This window comes from Melanotaenia boesemani, chromosome 16 (assembly GCF_017639745.1).
Source record: "Melanotaenia boesemani isolate fMelBoe1 chromosome 16, fMelBoe1.pri, whole genome shotgun sequence".
In the NCBI taxonomy this organism is placed as follows: Eukaryota; Metazoa; Chordata; class Actinopteri; order Atheriniformes; family Melanotaeniidae; genus Melanotaenia; species Melanotaenia boesemani.
The window spans coordinates 24,323,594-24,340,169 of NC_055697.1; the positions used below are offsets into that span (position 1 = coordinate 24,323,594).

At 37.9% G+C, this 16,576-nt stretch overlaps 1 protein-coding gene across 2 annotated transcripts in view; it reads right to left on the reverse strand.

The window, feature by feature from the left end:
• kcnh1a (potassium voltage-gated channel, subfamily H (eag-related), member 1a) overlaps positions 1-16,576 on the reverse strand; it is a 57,559-nt gene that overhangs the window by 36,204 nt on the left and 4,779 nt on the right. For both annotated transcript variants that reach the window (XM_042010835.1, XM_042010834.1), the window contains 6 exons: positions 16,220-16,343; positions 9,117-9,223; positions 8,663-8,791; positions 6,421-6,539; positions 5,623-6,015; positions 1,864-1,890 (listed from right to left, as the gene is read on the reverse strand). In XM_042010835.1, coding sequence (XP_041866769.1) covers positions 1,864-1,890; positions 5,623-6,015; positions 6,421-6,539; positions 8,663-8,791; positions 9,117-9,223; positions 16,220-16,343 — 899 coding nt within the window. The remainder of the gene's footprint in view (positions 1-1,863; positions 1,891-5,622; positions 6,016-6,420; positions 6,540-8,662; positions 8,792-9,116; positions 9,224-16,219; positions 16,344-16,576) is intronic.

Here is a 16,576-nt window from a genome sequence, read left to right on the forward strand (position 1 = left end):
GTACAGCATGTTCAAGCTGATCCCAGAAGACTTAATCTGGGTTGAGGTCTGGACTCACAGCACCAGGCGCCAGGACAGAGTACCAGGGCAGGCCTCATTTATCACATGAATTTTGACTTTATTAGAGGACAAATTCCATTTTAACATTTTAATATTTGACCAAAATCCAAGCAGATTAGGTATAGAATACAATTAAAAAAACAAAAAAGTTTTGTCCCCCTCTACAATTTCTACTAATCTACTATCATTTAATATGAATAACAAAGTCAATCTAGTCATTTCAAACAATAATCGGACTTTAGAATTAAATGACAGACTGTCAGAGGTCGAGATCAGTTAATCATAAAAACCTAAACAGCAACATTATGTGAGAGACGTTTGGGTCCAAAACAACATAACGCTCAGTACAACGCAGATGTTTCCATCAGGCTCTAGCCACTCAACAAACTTCCACATCCCAGCCAAAGAGGAACCGTGGCGGAACGCTCAGCAAGCTACTAACCTGCACAAGTTTACATAACTTCGTCTTAGAGAAAGGCAACTAGAGCTCAACCAAACTGATCCTGTTTCATTTTGTGCAACTTCAGCTCTGTAAAAACATCAGGAAATATCTGCAGCAGACAAAAACCAGACATAGTAAATGTAACTGTGACTTACAACCGCAACACCTAGTAAGGATAAGTTGGTCTGAGTTTTATCCAGCTGCAGAGGAAGAGGAGAAGACCGGACACATGCACCTGTAGTTGGTCCAGGTGTTGCTACCTTGTTAGGTATCCTCACATCGCTGGAATTGTCCAGAACGCTGGAAGTGGTTGATTCTTGCTGTGTGACACCTGATGAATGTTCCTTTCTTCACTTATCATTAGATCGCTTTCTGCTACTTGTTCAATAAAGCTAGTTGACTTCATGCCAAAGATCATGATAACATAAAGAATGCATTATGTTCTTTAAGTAAGGTGATTACATGCAGATTAAATATACAAATGCACACAACTTGCAAATATCTTGAGAGATAAGTTTTATCAATGAAAAAAGCATATATGGGAACAGATTCTACTTTTGATCATTTAGTACCACTAAAAAAATAACTATTAAATAATTATAAATTAAAATTATATTTAAAAGTATATAAAGTCAAATAAAAAGGCTGAAGGGGAGGCGGGCCTTGCCCCCTGGGGCCCTCCCATAGCACCGGGTCTGCAGGACGCCATTAACATCCACTCCACTCCCAAATTTTGGAGGTAAACTGGTGATACTGGTTTGTGCTGGGAAGTTTTGTCATCCTAGAGGATGGAGTTAGGTCTCAGACTGCAAAGATTTAGGATCTCCAGTCAGCGAGTTAAATATCTGTGATTGGCACACACCTGGCAGCACTTGAATCTCTAAACAAAAATGAATACCAACAGCAGGAAATTGCAGGGGATATTGACACATTTTTTAGAGGCACTAACCCCGAGATTAGCTGTGCTGCTCATTCCACAAATGCATGATCCTTACAAATATACCTTGTTTAAGAGACTAATTGGGCTAACAGTCAAGGTATAGCACAACACCAACTGGTATTATTAAAGAAGAGAAAAAATCCACCAAACACAAATTTAGGCCAGGGTGACCTACAGTGAATAGTTCATATCTCAGTTTGCCTTCTCCAACATTTATTTCCTGCATTGATAATTTTGCTGATCTACAGGCTGGTATAGTCAGAGCAAGAGTAAATGTTGGGGAAATGCAGAGAACTGCTGTTAATATTAGAGCCTAATGGAGAGTTTTGCAGGTTTTTTTTTTTTGCAAGTATGTGTGCGTTTATTAGTAGAATAAAAGCAAAACTGCTTATTATCATATTCTAATCAAACTGAAGCCTACTTGAGTGACAGCTCGGTGGTTCCAATTCTTCACATCGCGTCCCATGCATGAACACAGGCAGAAGAGGAGGGGAGTGGGGCCATGCAAACAGAATGGAGGGGTGAAAAAGAAGAAAAAAATGAAGTACAAGTGAGAGAAAGGACACTTGATCATTGGCAAGCAACAAATGAATACAGGAGAAAATCAATAATCAATCATGAAATAAGAAAAAAAAAAGAAAATTAAATAAAATCTGCATAGTAAAATGTGCAGAGTATGACCAAAGCATGCATTAAATGCTTTATTAGAAACAGATAAAAATATCTTTGACGGCTGTTTCCTGTCAATGATCTTCCCTTTTTTATTTATTAATTTTTTAATCTAAATTTGTAATTTGTTCAGGGAAAAACAGCCATCAAAGTTATTACTGTCAGGTGTTAACGACTGCAGCAGTGAGATGTTTCAGCTTAGACTTAATAGCAGACAATAGTTTAATCACTCTTATTTAGTTTCTTGTTGTTTGTTTTCTTTCCAATTAACTGATTAATGTTGGGTCAATAAAATATCTGATCGTAAAATGTAAAAAAATGTTCATTACAATTTCCCCAAGTCCAAGATAACTTTCAAAAGAGACAGATATTTAATTGGATTTTAAAAAAAAACCTACTCTGTGAATGTTAGCTACATTTTGGAGCTGAACTTATAGAGCGGATATAATTGAAAAACATGCTAATAAATAAGCTTAACTGAGATTTCAGACCCAGCTGGAGTTGATTACGATTACAGAAGTTGCTTTTCACAAAAGCAACAGTTCAGCTCTTTCATGTGCTTTTAACAGTTTTTGTGAGACAACAAAAACAAGCTTTTCAGACAGCTTTATTTTTCTCTTGATTATTCAGAGAAGATCAAATAACACCAACATTAACCTTTAAAATCACAAAAGGTTTTTGTTTTTCTCTTCTGTTGACCCCCTGACTGTTTCTGCTTGAATACTTGAACTTGTATGCTGAAGCCCTGAAAGACTAGAAAGAATCAAAATGCTGGACAGACAAAAACAACTCGCTGCTCTCTGCCTGCCTTAAAGAGATAAAAAAAAACACCTCTTTTTAAAAGCTTTACAACTGCTTTTCATTTTTCCTTGTACTATGTGTAGTACCTACAGTCCACATGAGCCAACATACAGGGAGCTGTTTGCTTTTACAAACTGTGTTGTTAAATGCTATTTCCTTATTTTTACACCTGTACAATGCCACATTTACACACATACATCATGAGCTACGATGCATCCAAGCACTAAGAATACAAACACACACAATGAAACGATGAGGAAATTAAAAATGTCAATGCAGGATACCAAAGCTCCATTTACTCAGTGTGTATTTGGAGAAGTAAAAAAATAAGATCTCCAGAAAATTAAGACCTCAAGCAGAGATTTAATATGAGCAAAGTGAACAATTTTAAGCATGTAAGCACCTCTGTCAGCTTTTGAGTTTAACAAAAAACAAAATTTTTCCTTCTTGTAAATAATAATAAAAAAAAAATCATTTCTGATGACAGGCAGCTTTTCATTCAACCTTCATTCACCACCTTCCACACCAAGTGAATATAAAACTGGTCTATCTTGTTACAACCAATCAACCCAAAATAACATAAGTGTAAGCCTTTGTTTAAACCATGTTTTCTTATGATTTAGTCCTTTTCTCAGCTGTCTGTAAGTGTAAAGAGTATAGAGGCATCATGACACATCAGTGCACTGGAGGGTGCACAGGTTTTAACATTACAACACCACCTCCCCAATTAAAATGTGCCAGTTACCCTATATCCTGTCAATGCTCTCCAGCAAGTAATGATCCCAACAACAAAACCTTCAGAATTCCACAAACAAGCGTATTATTGTGCTTGGGCACAATGCTAAGAAATCATCATTACTACACAAAATAACAACCAGTGAACTGGATCTGATCTGCAGAGGTCATTAAACATTGCTGAGTGCTTGCATGGAACCCTAACAATCCGTCAATCACCGTTGTAAAAGTCAGTTTTAGGACTTTAATTAACTATGCCCCAGATTAGTGGCAGAAACCAGCCTCTTGCAAATGAGTCCATGTCCTTTTTTGACATTTAACATCAACTCCCTATTACTGGCTCCAACGATTACAGGAAGAAAAAATGGCTGCAAGGCTGGGTTAGCATGATATACACTACCAGTCAAAAGTTTGGACACACCTTCCCATTAGATTTAATGGGATAGTGTGTCCAAAATTTTGACTGGCAAGTGTAAATGATAAACTATTGGGATGGTCAGTGATCATTAGGTTGTCATTGGGTGGATTAACTTCTGTAATTACATATACTGTTAACATTGTGGTCCAAGTTGGTATTGCTGTTGAATACCCTAATAGGGAAGTGGGCAAAAACATGATTTTGCTCTAGGGTTATCTGGAGCTATATAAAAGACGGGGTTGTAGGAAGGATGGAGGCTCTCCCCCTCCGGACTTGATAATGGCTGTTGTACTGTGATAAATCAAATAAACCAAGAGGGACTTTTCTCCTGCCAGATTCGTCTGCCCACTGAGTCCTTTTTCTAGAGGAGCTCCTGTTTTCCACAACACCTCAGAAAACCAACTGTATTGCAGCCCTTTTCAGACAAGAAATAACAAAGAAAGAGAAAAGAGCAAGAGCCATCAGTTTCACTCACTGACACAACAGATCGACTGGAGGTCAACTCATTTAGTTTTCCTTCTTAAATGTCAGAAAATTAGGAAAAATGTCAATCACCTCTTGAAAGTGATTTTTTTTTAAGATCCCACATAAACTTAGCACAAAAAGTAAGGAAATTAGTGCTTGGTAGAATATTTCTCTGTTGTAAGGAAAGGGCATTTGTGGGATGAGCAGCAGAGTTGAGCATGTGGGCTGTGCTCATAAAAAACTTGCCAAATCTTCTATGCCAAACAGCTTATTCTGCTACTGACTCTTCTTTGGTGTCATTTATTTGGTTATGGATGATTGAAGCCTGAGGACGCTCCATACACAGCCATGACAGCCTGGCACATCTTCCTCCAGACTGCTGTGGGATGGCATGCGGGTTGAAGGAAATCCCATTTTTCAACAAGCATTTGTCCCAAGTCAGTAAAGTCATGTGGTTGTGTTGGTCGATCCGGTACAAACAGCACACCCACGCTGATCCCACAAGTGTTCAGTGGAGTTGAGTTCAGGACTGCAAGCAGGTTGTTCCAGCAAGCTGGTGTCTGATAAAACCAGCTCTGTGAGGGTCATCATGGAGGATAGAGTTCCGTACCAGACTGGTGAGATATGGGATTGTCACTGGTTGCAGAATCTCATCTTGATATCGCTTTGATTGAAATCACCTCCAATGATGAAGAGCCTTGTTTTTCCATTGAGGGAAAAGTTGTCCCACACCATCACACTGGCAGAAAAGATTTGGCAAGTTTTTTCTTGGGTGAAGCCCACATACTTAACTCTGCTGCTCATCTCACAAATGCATTTTCCTTACAAATGCAGCACAATTTAAAAGGCAACTAAACACGTTTTCCAGCAGTATAAGATTTATTACCAAGAAGCATTGTTACAAGAAAGAAACAGTCACCCAAACACAAATTTCCTTACCTTTTGTCCTAAGTTTATTTGATTTATTTCACCTAAACCAAAGCATAATGGCATCTTCTCATATTTGAGAAGCAGGAACAATCTGATTTTTGCATGAAGGGTTTAAACAATTAAAATGCTTACTGATATAGTTTCCTTTCATTCAGCACTTACGTCATCTACTTTCTCAAATGCGTTGATAACATCATATGGCAGGCAGGACAGCAGGTCAATGACAAACCACGTCTTCAGGTAATTCATTCGGATCAGCTTGGGGTCTGAGATGACTTCGCCAGCAGGTCCAACAAATGTAGTGTGAAAGTTTAAAACAATATCCACCAAGAATATGACGTCCACGATGCTGTCCACCACCAACCAGGTCACGTTATTTTGCTTTGTCTTGAAGGAGACGTTGTACGGAACCATGATGGCGGTGTAGAAGGTGAGGATGAGGATGACCCAGTCCCATGTGGTCTTGAAGAGGCAGTAGTGCAGGATGATATGAGGAGGTGTTTTGGGGGTCTCCTGCTTGTACTGAGGTAGGATGTCTGAACCAAGCTGCAATACCTGCCAAAAGGAAATTTACAACAGGAAACAGAATGCAGACAGGTAAATAATATGCACCGCAGGAGGATAATGATGTCTCAGTTTTAATTAAGTGCATGTCTTAGACCAGGATTACTAAATCCGGTCCTATGAGAGCTGCAATCCTGCAAGTTTTCAATGTGTTCCTGCTTCAACACACCTGAATTAAATGATCAAACAGCCTATCAGGTTCTGCATAATGACTCATTAATTTGATTCAGGTGTGTTGGAGCAAGGATACATGGAAAACCTGCTGGACTCTTGTAGGACAGGTTGAGTAACCCTGTCTTAGACAGTTGCCTCATTTTTTTTATATATTTTAAACAATGCACAACTGTTTTACCTTTATTACTGATTAAAATCATAAATCACATTAATACAGCTTACTTCAGCTAGACGGGAGTGCTTGTGGACATTCTCTCCTTTGTGAACTGTGGGCTGCAGCTGTTGTAACACTCCCCTGCTGCTTGTTAGAGCTCGAGTCAGTCGGGCAAACTTCCCCCAGCCTGACAATTACAAACACACACAGTTTGGATCTTTAACATGATGGTTTTGAAGATGCTTCCTATTTTCCTAGTTTATGAGAATTGATGTCTGAAAATACGTTTTTCAGTACTGTAACAGTAACAACTTCCAAGCACTTGCTAACTAAACTGATCAATCATTGATTATCACCCTTGCATGTGAGGTATCAGTGACTTCAGCAAGCCACTAAAGTGTGTTAGGATAAATGCCCTGAAAATGTGCTATGTATGGATAAAAAAAAAAACAAAACAACAAGAAACCCATTTTCAATGTCCCTGACACAAAATGGTAAAAAAAAAATTCCAGTCCACTATGCAGCTTTTGAGTACAAGCCCCTCCAATCCCACTATCACATGCACCCCAATGCTCACAATGAAATGTACAAAGAAATGTCCTACAAAATAGTATTTAGTTTATTGGCTGCTACTTCATTAACTATAGTTAAATCCATGTCAGCAGCAGAGGGAATGATCGATTCCTCTGCTATAGTGTTAGGCGTTTAAAGGAAGAAGGAAGGAAAAAAAAAAAGGAAAACTGCAAACTACTTCAGGTGAGTTGAGCATTTGACGAGACAGATGCTGCTTTTAGTAAATCAGCTCTGCTATTTACAGCAGTTAAGTAATTTGTTTCTAAAATAATCAATAAGTTTTTCTTTGTGTTCCAAAGTGGACTTGTAACTTGTCTGGCTTCTGCTAGGGTGTCTTTTAGGTTCTTTATACAATAAAGAATGCCTCAAATAAATGAACAAAAATATTCTGTTGCATAATAACTTCCCTTTTTTGGCTTTAGTTTAATATACTATTTTCAAATGGATGCTGAGTAGATGTCATGTGAGCACAATGTGATGCTACTAATAAGCTGAACCTGGCTGGGTTCCTGTATTTTTTGTTTATCTACAGCCTACACTGAGACAGTACAAAGCCATGGTTGTTATTGTTGCCTGCAGGCCATGTCCCAAATGTAAGTCTTAACTGATGCTTTTAGCAGAATCCTGCCTGATGCTGCTCAAGCCTGAACTATGATCTCTAGGGCTGTAAAGTCAAAGTCGACTGGTCGACTGTTTGGTTGATATGTTTTGAGTCAACCACAATTCTGATTGGTCGATTTTATGACGTGTTAATTTCATGCAGGGAGGGGGAGATCGAAGGATGTCCACGCTACTCAGAGTCTGGTGGTTTGTTGAATATTTAGAGGTTTTTTTGTTTTAGCGTTTGATGCTGGTGAGTCCTTCAACCATGTCAAAGACTTCGGCAGTGTGGCAGCATTTTATCAAAATAGATGGAGGGAAAAAGGTCGAGTGCAAAATTTGCAAACAACAGTTTGCATATCACAGCTCGACGACGAACATGGCGTATCATCTAAAAACGGTGGGCTATATTAAAGGCAATTAACATAATATATTCCACATATTTCAATATTTTAGTCTAATAATCGTTTATTTGTTTTATAACTGCAGGCGCACCCGCCTGCAACAACGGCATCTTTTTGCTTTTACCTTAATCCGTGCCCACAGGCTGTACTTCGACCCTAGATCTGGGATGTTTAATAAAGATAATGTTCCCCGAATCGCCTCTTGTGTATAATTCCCCCCCCCCCCCCCCCCCCCCCCCCCCCTCTCAACGCCCGAGTCGATTTTTAGTTGAATTTTCAGGGCTTCAGTCGACCAACAATTTCTTTGGTTGATTACAGCCCTAATGATCTCAGTTTCATGGTAACTAAACATCCTGTTCTGTCTGGTTTGCTTATTTGTGGTTGCTCTCTTACACCTATTTGTACTCTACTTTGGTCATCTTAACAGAGATAATAAATTTGTTTTCAGTATTGATAATGTTTATAATGGGGTGTGTGTGTCTGACTGACTGTGTACTTCCCAGAGCAGATACACAACGCATATGGCTGAATGGTGGTGCTTGACAGAATAATTTTACCTGTGCCTCAGGATTATACACTGTAGATCACACGCCTGTCATGTATTGTGAAATAACACTTAACTTGATTTTCCTGAGCTATTTGATGCCCAAGAGTGGATGCAAATAAATTTTTGTTGACATCTCGTGTTATAAAAAGGCATGAAGTTAAACAAACTGTATTTATTGACTCCAACCTTTAGAAGAATCGTCTTCAATGGGCTGTTTAAAGGCTGTGATGTCGCTGAATGTACAAAGGAAGAGGACCACTTTCTCTTGTTCATTTCGAATGGGAGCAATCTTCACAAAAAACCAAACAGGTGTCCCTAAAAGAACAAAAAGAAAAACACATATTTGCTGCATTATCTGCTTATTTTAGGAGGAAATAGCTGTGAGTTCATTTATGGCAGAAATCTTGATTTCATAAAATTTTTAATTTTCCATGTTTTCCAAGCACACACAACCATATTTGTTGGAGGAACGTAAATCTGGTCTGGCTGTCAACCAATATGCACATTTCTACAGAGGTAGAAATGTTCTGGGCTGCCTTTGAACTCTGCCGTATCCTACAGAGGCTCTGCATACATTTGCATTACAAGGGAGCAGAAGTTCACATTTTTCTCTTTCTTCACATTTAGATTTGCTACTTACTGTTCTTCTTGTACATCAGTATTTCAAACGAATTCATCTCATAATTCTCAAATGTTAGTCGAACTTTTTCCGTTGTGTCCTTGTCTGTGAGCTCCCCGTACATGAAGCTGAAAAACAAAAAGAGACATTGTTACACTCTTACAACAGATTGTTGATTAAAGCTTAAATGTTTGAGAAACTTTCAAGAAGTCACTTTTTTCCCCCTTTTTTTTATAACTTAAGCTTGAGTCTCAGGGCATCATGAAAGTGGTAGCTGTGACGTCAATTGCAGATGAGGACCATTCCCAGCTGGTTAATATCCATCTGTGGAGCAGAGCTCCACTCTCTTCATTTTAAATAACAGCTTCCTTGCAGACTGTCATTGTTTTGTCTTCCCTAGAGCCGCTTCTGTTTACTCTAAAATGTCTCCGCTACAAACAAAACACACCAATATTGTTGGCTGCAAGTGGAAATGCACGAGGCAATGTGCACAAAACCCAGGAGTAAAACAAGTCAGCACCCAATGAAGGATGGTCCAACTGGGCCCAGCTCATCACAATACATTAAAATATTAATCTTACTATTCAGTCTGCAGTGTGACCACTGCTTGCCTCGTAAAAATATTGTGATTTAACATTTCACTCAACAATTAAAGCAAATTAAGCAGCAGTGGCTTAGTGATAAATGGGCAAATCTCTCAATAATCTCAGAACAGTATAAGCTGACTTCAGCAGGAAGTGAGAGAAACCAACTTAAAAACAAGTAGAAATAGCAAAATGCTCTGCACATTAAACACTAAAAAGAAATGGATGCCAGATAACAAACTATCCCATCTGTGTAGCAAAATCTGGTGTTGCAGAAACATAACGTATAAAAAAAGACTTGGTAGCAGTACAGCAGTCTACAACAAAGCCAAAACAAAACTTCAACTAGCATTACAGATGCACTCAATGAGCTTTCTGCTGTGCAACGTCATCTGTTAAATCTTTTAGGTTTAGCTGTCAAGCACTCGCTTTCTGTTTCTTTTTTTCTCCCCTGTAAAATACGCCTTTTTGGTTTTGTTTTTATCTGTTGTGTCCCTGGCTGCTCAGTTTTACATGTAATTACTACTGCCTCGGATTCCAAGTGGTTTTGTTTTTGTACCCAATAATCATTATTAAAATTCTGTTTATAATAACTAAAAGCAAACAAACAAAAAACAAGAAAAGAAAAACTCCACATGTGACCGTAGTGGACAGTTTCCCTTCTTTCAAGCTTGAGTCCTCTACCAGAGAGGACTGGTAGCTTTAGGGTTCTGCGCTCGTCTGGACGGAGATCTCTGATGGTATTTAGGGTATCTTTTGGAGCTTTTCTCCCAGTTTGGAGGTCATGATTCCAATTACTCTGATTACCACTAGTACCATTAATACCTTAATCCCTGCACCTTTTCAACTTCCTCCTTCACCCCTTAGTTATTTATTTTTTTTATTTCCTTTAGTTTGTGTTCCTTTTCCTGGATATTGCTGTCATTTAGGATCGCTACATTAATCACTATAATTCTCTTTTGTATTTTGTCAACCACCACAATGTTCAGTTGGTTAGCCATAACCAGTTTGGATCTGGATCCCCCACAAGATCTTAGCTCTATCATTCTCCACCACCTTTGGTAGCATCTCCCATCCTGACCCAGGAGCTTCCAGCACAAATAGATAGAGACGTTCCTGTGTACAAAACCAGCCACCTGGTTACGGGGTTCCGTGTATGCCATACCCGCCCACATCTTACACCCTGCTGCTAGATACTGGACAGTCAAAGAGACCAGTTTACTAAGCCTGGATCTAGAGTCCTGTCTAGTGTGATGTGGTTTAGTGCCTGTTCTTGTGCAGCTATGATGGTTGTATCTGCTCAGCTCCCCTGAAAAGACTCTAAAAATACACTAAGGGGGACCCTAAAAGTAGTCAGCTTTCAGCTAATATTTAATTTTTCCTTAAGGTTCCCAATGTTGCCTAAAAACTGGTATTTTGTCAGGGTTCTGTTCATTTCTTTATTTAATATCATCAATTAATGAAAATTTCCAAACGATGCAGGTGATCCGTTCCATTTCTTTCATCGCCGTGGATACCAGCATTGTTTGTTTGTCTTGAGCTGTGAACCATCTAAACAGCGACCACTTCATTTGCTGCTTTTGTAGTTGTTAAAAGAACTTTCCATTTCTCTATGAGATGTTTCTGATTGTATCAGCTGCATACATTAGTGGCAGAATGTTTGTGGCAGTAAACATGTTTTTAAGCTCGCTGCCGTGTGATTGCGAAAGTCACAGTTTATGTCCAAAAAAAAGGCTCCCCCAAAAGCTACTGTGTAATTTGCAGCCCTTGTGTATATATACCTTCTACTATGCCTACTGCTGTCATACACCACAGCTGGTTTTGTGTTGCCATCCTCCATCTCTTGTACTTTGTGCCATATAAGCGAAGCAAAAAGTGATTTGTGATCATTTGATTTAATGCTTTGACACTTAATTACTCTGCAGTTATTTTCAAGTTCTGTAGAACAAAAATCTACTAAATTTGTGCATGTAATCAATGGATTAAACAAGTATTTCATGTATTGTATGAGATTGCTCTTTTTTTTCCTTATTTTTTGACATTGTGTTTAAATTTCTGGCCAAAAACAAACAAGTCCTCCTACTGAAACAACCATATCTGTTCATACCCTTCCATGCTATAATCCTCATTCCCAAGGTGTTTCTGAGATATCATGTTTACGGGCATTGGACGACTGCCATCAGTTACAGTTGTCGCTGGCACAGAGACATAAAGCACATTTATCATAATTTATGTGTTAACTGTGCAGACCAGGCTGTATTAAATATTGAGCAATATTAGATCATAACTCATTAAAATGCATCCTAGAAGCATAAAAAGACAAATGAAGCCTGGTCTCTAATTGGCCGACTGCAAAGTAAAAACAAATTAAACCTGAAGATTGGTCAAGCATCCATGAACACCTTTAACCACGCAGCAGAGGCATTCATCTCACTTTACGCGTTACAGCCGCTCTCAGCAGCAGCCATTCCAGCATGATCTAAATATAACTCAGTTTGTTATGAAATACAAAAGGAGGGCTATATTTAATGAGACAGTCTGACTCTGCAGAGAGTTTTCACACTAGTGCTTGATGTAATATCACTGATGAATGCCTTCCCTTGCTCTTCTTCTAGTCTCTACGCTGGGAGGAGCACGACTTTCTACAAAAAAAAAATATTTCATCACATTTTCTGAAATTACTTTCTTGCCATGTGTAAAAACCCCTCCAGGTTTGCCACAATGTTTACAACAGAAGCACCGACAAAAAACACTCTGGACATAACTGGAGAGACACAGGAAGAACGGTTAAGATGGAAACAACATCTTTGATCAGCACACATCTACAGCAAAAAGGGGTTCCGTTATTAGACTCTGGGGGAATAAGTATACATTTTATATTTGCCTCATCCTCAAAAACATCCAACTCCTACATCGAGAGAACATTTTATGGCCCTAACACTGAGATGGTCTCAGACCAAAACTAAAAAGACCACGATGATTAAAGGTACAGAGAAATGTTTGAAGAGTGAAAGCTGGCAACGGTACCTTATGAAAAAGTAGCTACCAAGACCTAATAAAAATGTTTAAAATGCGAACATTTATTTTAATCTAAAATGTTAAAAAAAAGAAAGTTAATATGATGTGAGATAATGACGCATGATTTAAAAACACATAATAGTGAATCTTAATGGTTATTATGAAGAGGATGAAAGCACCAGATTAAAGATATACATGCTGGTTTGAGACAATATGACAGTGATGGATAATTATTTTCAACGAGCAGCCAAAACCTGATCATTATTGAACCAGTCAATGTCTGATTATGGCTTCGTGCTTGGCTTAGCACGACAGTGTTTAGACCTGAGAGTACACACACAGTATAATTACAGGTTGTTTTTTTTTTTTTTACAGTTCTACATCAAGCTTAATTTTTCTACTGTTTATGGCTTTGAAATCCCCTCGATATGATGTAGTGGCTACAAAAGGTTTGAAAATAATGAATTAATTAAAAAAACTTCTTTATTAACAATTATTAACTAAAGAGCCTTCACAAGTTTTATTGGCTGGTGTAAATGACATCAAAACACAAATAAAGCTAAATTTCTTTAATCCTAATCTTTTAATATAAAAAAAATGTAAACATATAAAAAACTTGATTAAACAGATCAACATAAACTATATTACACAAAAAATCCACTCCATGTGTGCCAAGTAATCTGTATATTTTAAGCATTATTTGGGTAATTTTCATGCACCATGGTCGAGATGAGACGAAGAGGAAAGATGGATGCAGGAATGAGGTTTTATGTTCAAAAACCCTGCAATGGCAGGATTAACAAAGATGAGAACTTGGACTAAATAACAGAACTAAAAACCAACTCCTGACAGAGTAAAGCGTACCATACATTTATATCTGCACTTCTACATTTTCTAACACATTTCTTAATTCATATATGGTTTTAACTAATAATTTCAATTAATCAGTTTTATACTTATGATATGTTTTGATACCCACATCATCCTACCAACCTAACCTCCAACCTAATTGACAGAAATGAGAAAATGCTAATTCCTTACTCATTAATAATTTTTAGAAACTCATTTTATGCTCTCACGTGTAAGGAGTTTGCCATTATCTACTCAGTGTGAAGTGACACTAATGATTAAATCATTAGTAATGAATATAGTTTATCCCTGTCCTCTCTCTAGTAAGTCATCATTATGTTTTACACAGATCTAACTTCTTGGTTTGTACAAACTACTCATTAGTGATGCAATAATTGCCCGGTCGTAATTCAAGTGTCCTCCTCACTCATGTCTGTGTTGCATTATAACGTATTTGGAAAAGCTTTCTATCGGCTTTCCAGTTCAGTCAGGAGATTTTAGCTGTGTTTTCTTTCTTCTTACCTACATGAGACTTGACATCATCAGGCAATGTGAAAATAAATCTAAAACAAAGCATCTAACACTCGCTTCAATATTTGTTTTGGCAAGGGTTCTGAATCTTATGTTTAGGGGCCTGCAGGTCTAAATCAGTAATAGCTGCAGTGCTGGCTGTGATGCACACCATCTTCCACAACAGATGAAATCTCCCACGGATTTCAGATCTGGCAGCACCCAATGTTTCACTATGATCCTATTTATATGGTGGTTATTTGCCTTATTGCAAGCACGTGTTCAGAAACTATTTGCAAAAAAAACAATGCTGTTTATTTAAAGATTTTTTTCCCCTTTGTGTACAGTTTGAGACAGAAAGAGCACCAATGAGACACTGTATGTCCACAGGCTTACAGTTACAGTCGGCGATGCAGAGGCAGTTTCAGCTGTTACAACCAAATTACATCACAAATCACTGAGTTATATATCTGGTTTCTGGCTCCCTTAATGGAAGATATCATACTATATCTACTATCCAGGAGGACGGGGGAAATTATTATGTACGTAAAAAGACTAAGATGCTGCAACAGCTTAATAAATGAATGCATCACCAAAGCTAACTAGAAACCAAAACTCAGAAACAGAGTGATAAATGTGAGGAATGCTAGGGAAAACCAGGACAGGGAGGGTGAGGAATGACAACCAGGATCTAGCAAAGAGCATAAGGAGTAAATGAGTACATACTATATATGCAGAGGCAGTAATCACTGAACAGTGAGCAGACGTGGCAATCAGCAACTGAGGACCAGGTGCAAAATGGGAACAATAAGAAAACGAAACAGAATACTGAACCTGAACTTAACTGCAACCAACTACAAACCTGAGAACAAACTGAGGAAATAATACCAAAAACAGACATTCAACTAAACCCAAACTTGAACTAAATCCAACAGATCACGAGAACATCAGTTTTACATGACTGTGTATTTTTCACATTTTTAACCCTCAGTTAGTTATAGTTTTAAAAAAGGCTACTTAAAAGTTAGTTTTAGCCATAAGCCCATGACCCGTATAAATGCACTTTAATATTGAAAGTAACTAGGCCACATTCACTAATAGCTTTAAAGATCTTCTTAAATGTGTTCTTAGGTTGTCTTTAATAAGATGTGTGAAAACCCTCTGTGTTTGTAGAATGCAAAATTGTTCCTATCTTCCTCTTAGACTGATAGAGCTCTTGTAGGTTGAAAGGAAAGACCAGCTGGCCCTACTTTGCATAGGTCAATGCCCCAAAAATGCCTGTAAAAGGTCACAACTTCTTAAAAGAATGGATGAAAACAAAATAATAAAGATGTTCACTGAAACCTGTTATCATTTTTAAAGTGATACACATGGTTATAAATCTTACACAGAGAGATTCAAGTAATATAAAAGCAGCTTTATGTACAGTTAATTGCGTTTGAGCTTGGACAGCAGCCTTTAGTCCCATGAGCACATCAGGACAGACATCTTTGTGGTATTTATGCTGTGTCAAAACTACAAATATAAACTTTATTTTCAGATGAAACAATCCCAGTCCATCAGTGGCTTCCTTATCAGATATAAGTGTCTTTCATACAACTTCTACTGCAGACAACCTTTTAAATTTACCCAATTAAAGCAAAACCTGTAAATAAATGCACCCTCTCTTTTTCAGTTGTGTTTCATTAGAAAGTGTGTAATGAAAAGCCAAGTTAAATGTGAATTGCTTCATTTCTTAGCAATCAAATAAAGTTCCTACAAAAGTGCAGTTTCCTAGTTGATTTAACTCACAAATATTTACTGATATCACAAATGAGGTTCACATGAACATCAGCTATAACTCCACACTCTTTTTAGTTTATATCTTCAGCATTGTCAGCTAAGATGGAACTCCTCTCCATTATAAGTCAGCTCCAGCTAGGAGGAGTCCTCGTAATGTTACTGGTTTCTGTGGTTTATGTAAATGCAAAATATCTGTCATTGTAATTCAGCTTTGGCCAATGCCAAAACAGCCACTAAGTATAAATAAATACATCATCAAAATTACCTATTTGGTTGTGTATTTAATACAGTATATTCCTGATGTTACACTGGTAAATTTGAATGAGAGTGTGAACACTGTGACTTATCTACATACTTAAGCGTGCAGCCTGCTTGGCCTACCTGCAGGTGCTGCTTTTCTGCATCACTTCTGCTCTATGATACCCCGACAATTTGCAGAAACCGTCATTGCTGTAGACGATGGGCCAGTCCACAATCTGAGCATTTCCCAGGACAAAGTTGGTGTCTGTTATTGAGTGAAGAGCAAACAATTATTATTATAATTAGCAAACAGGCAAATAACTAACGTGGTTACAGTATTTACAAAAAACAGTCATATACAAGTTCTTATTTTGGCTTAGGAAAAAATCAGAGCCTAGCATTCAACCGTTTGGTGGTCACAGAAACACATGATTTGAGTAAGAGCTGGTTTTAAATGAACTTTTAAGTGTATATGTTTAAACATTCTTAGCTGAAGTC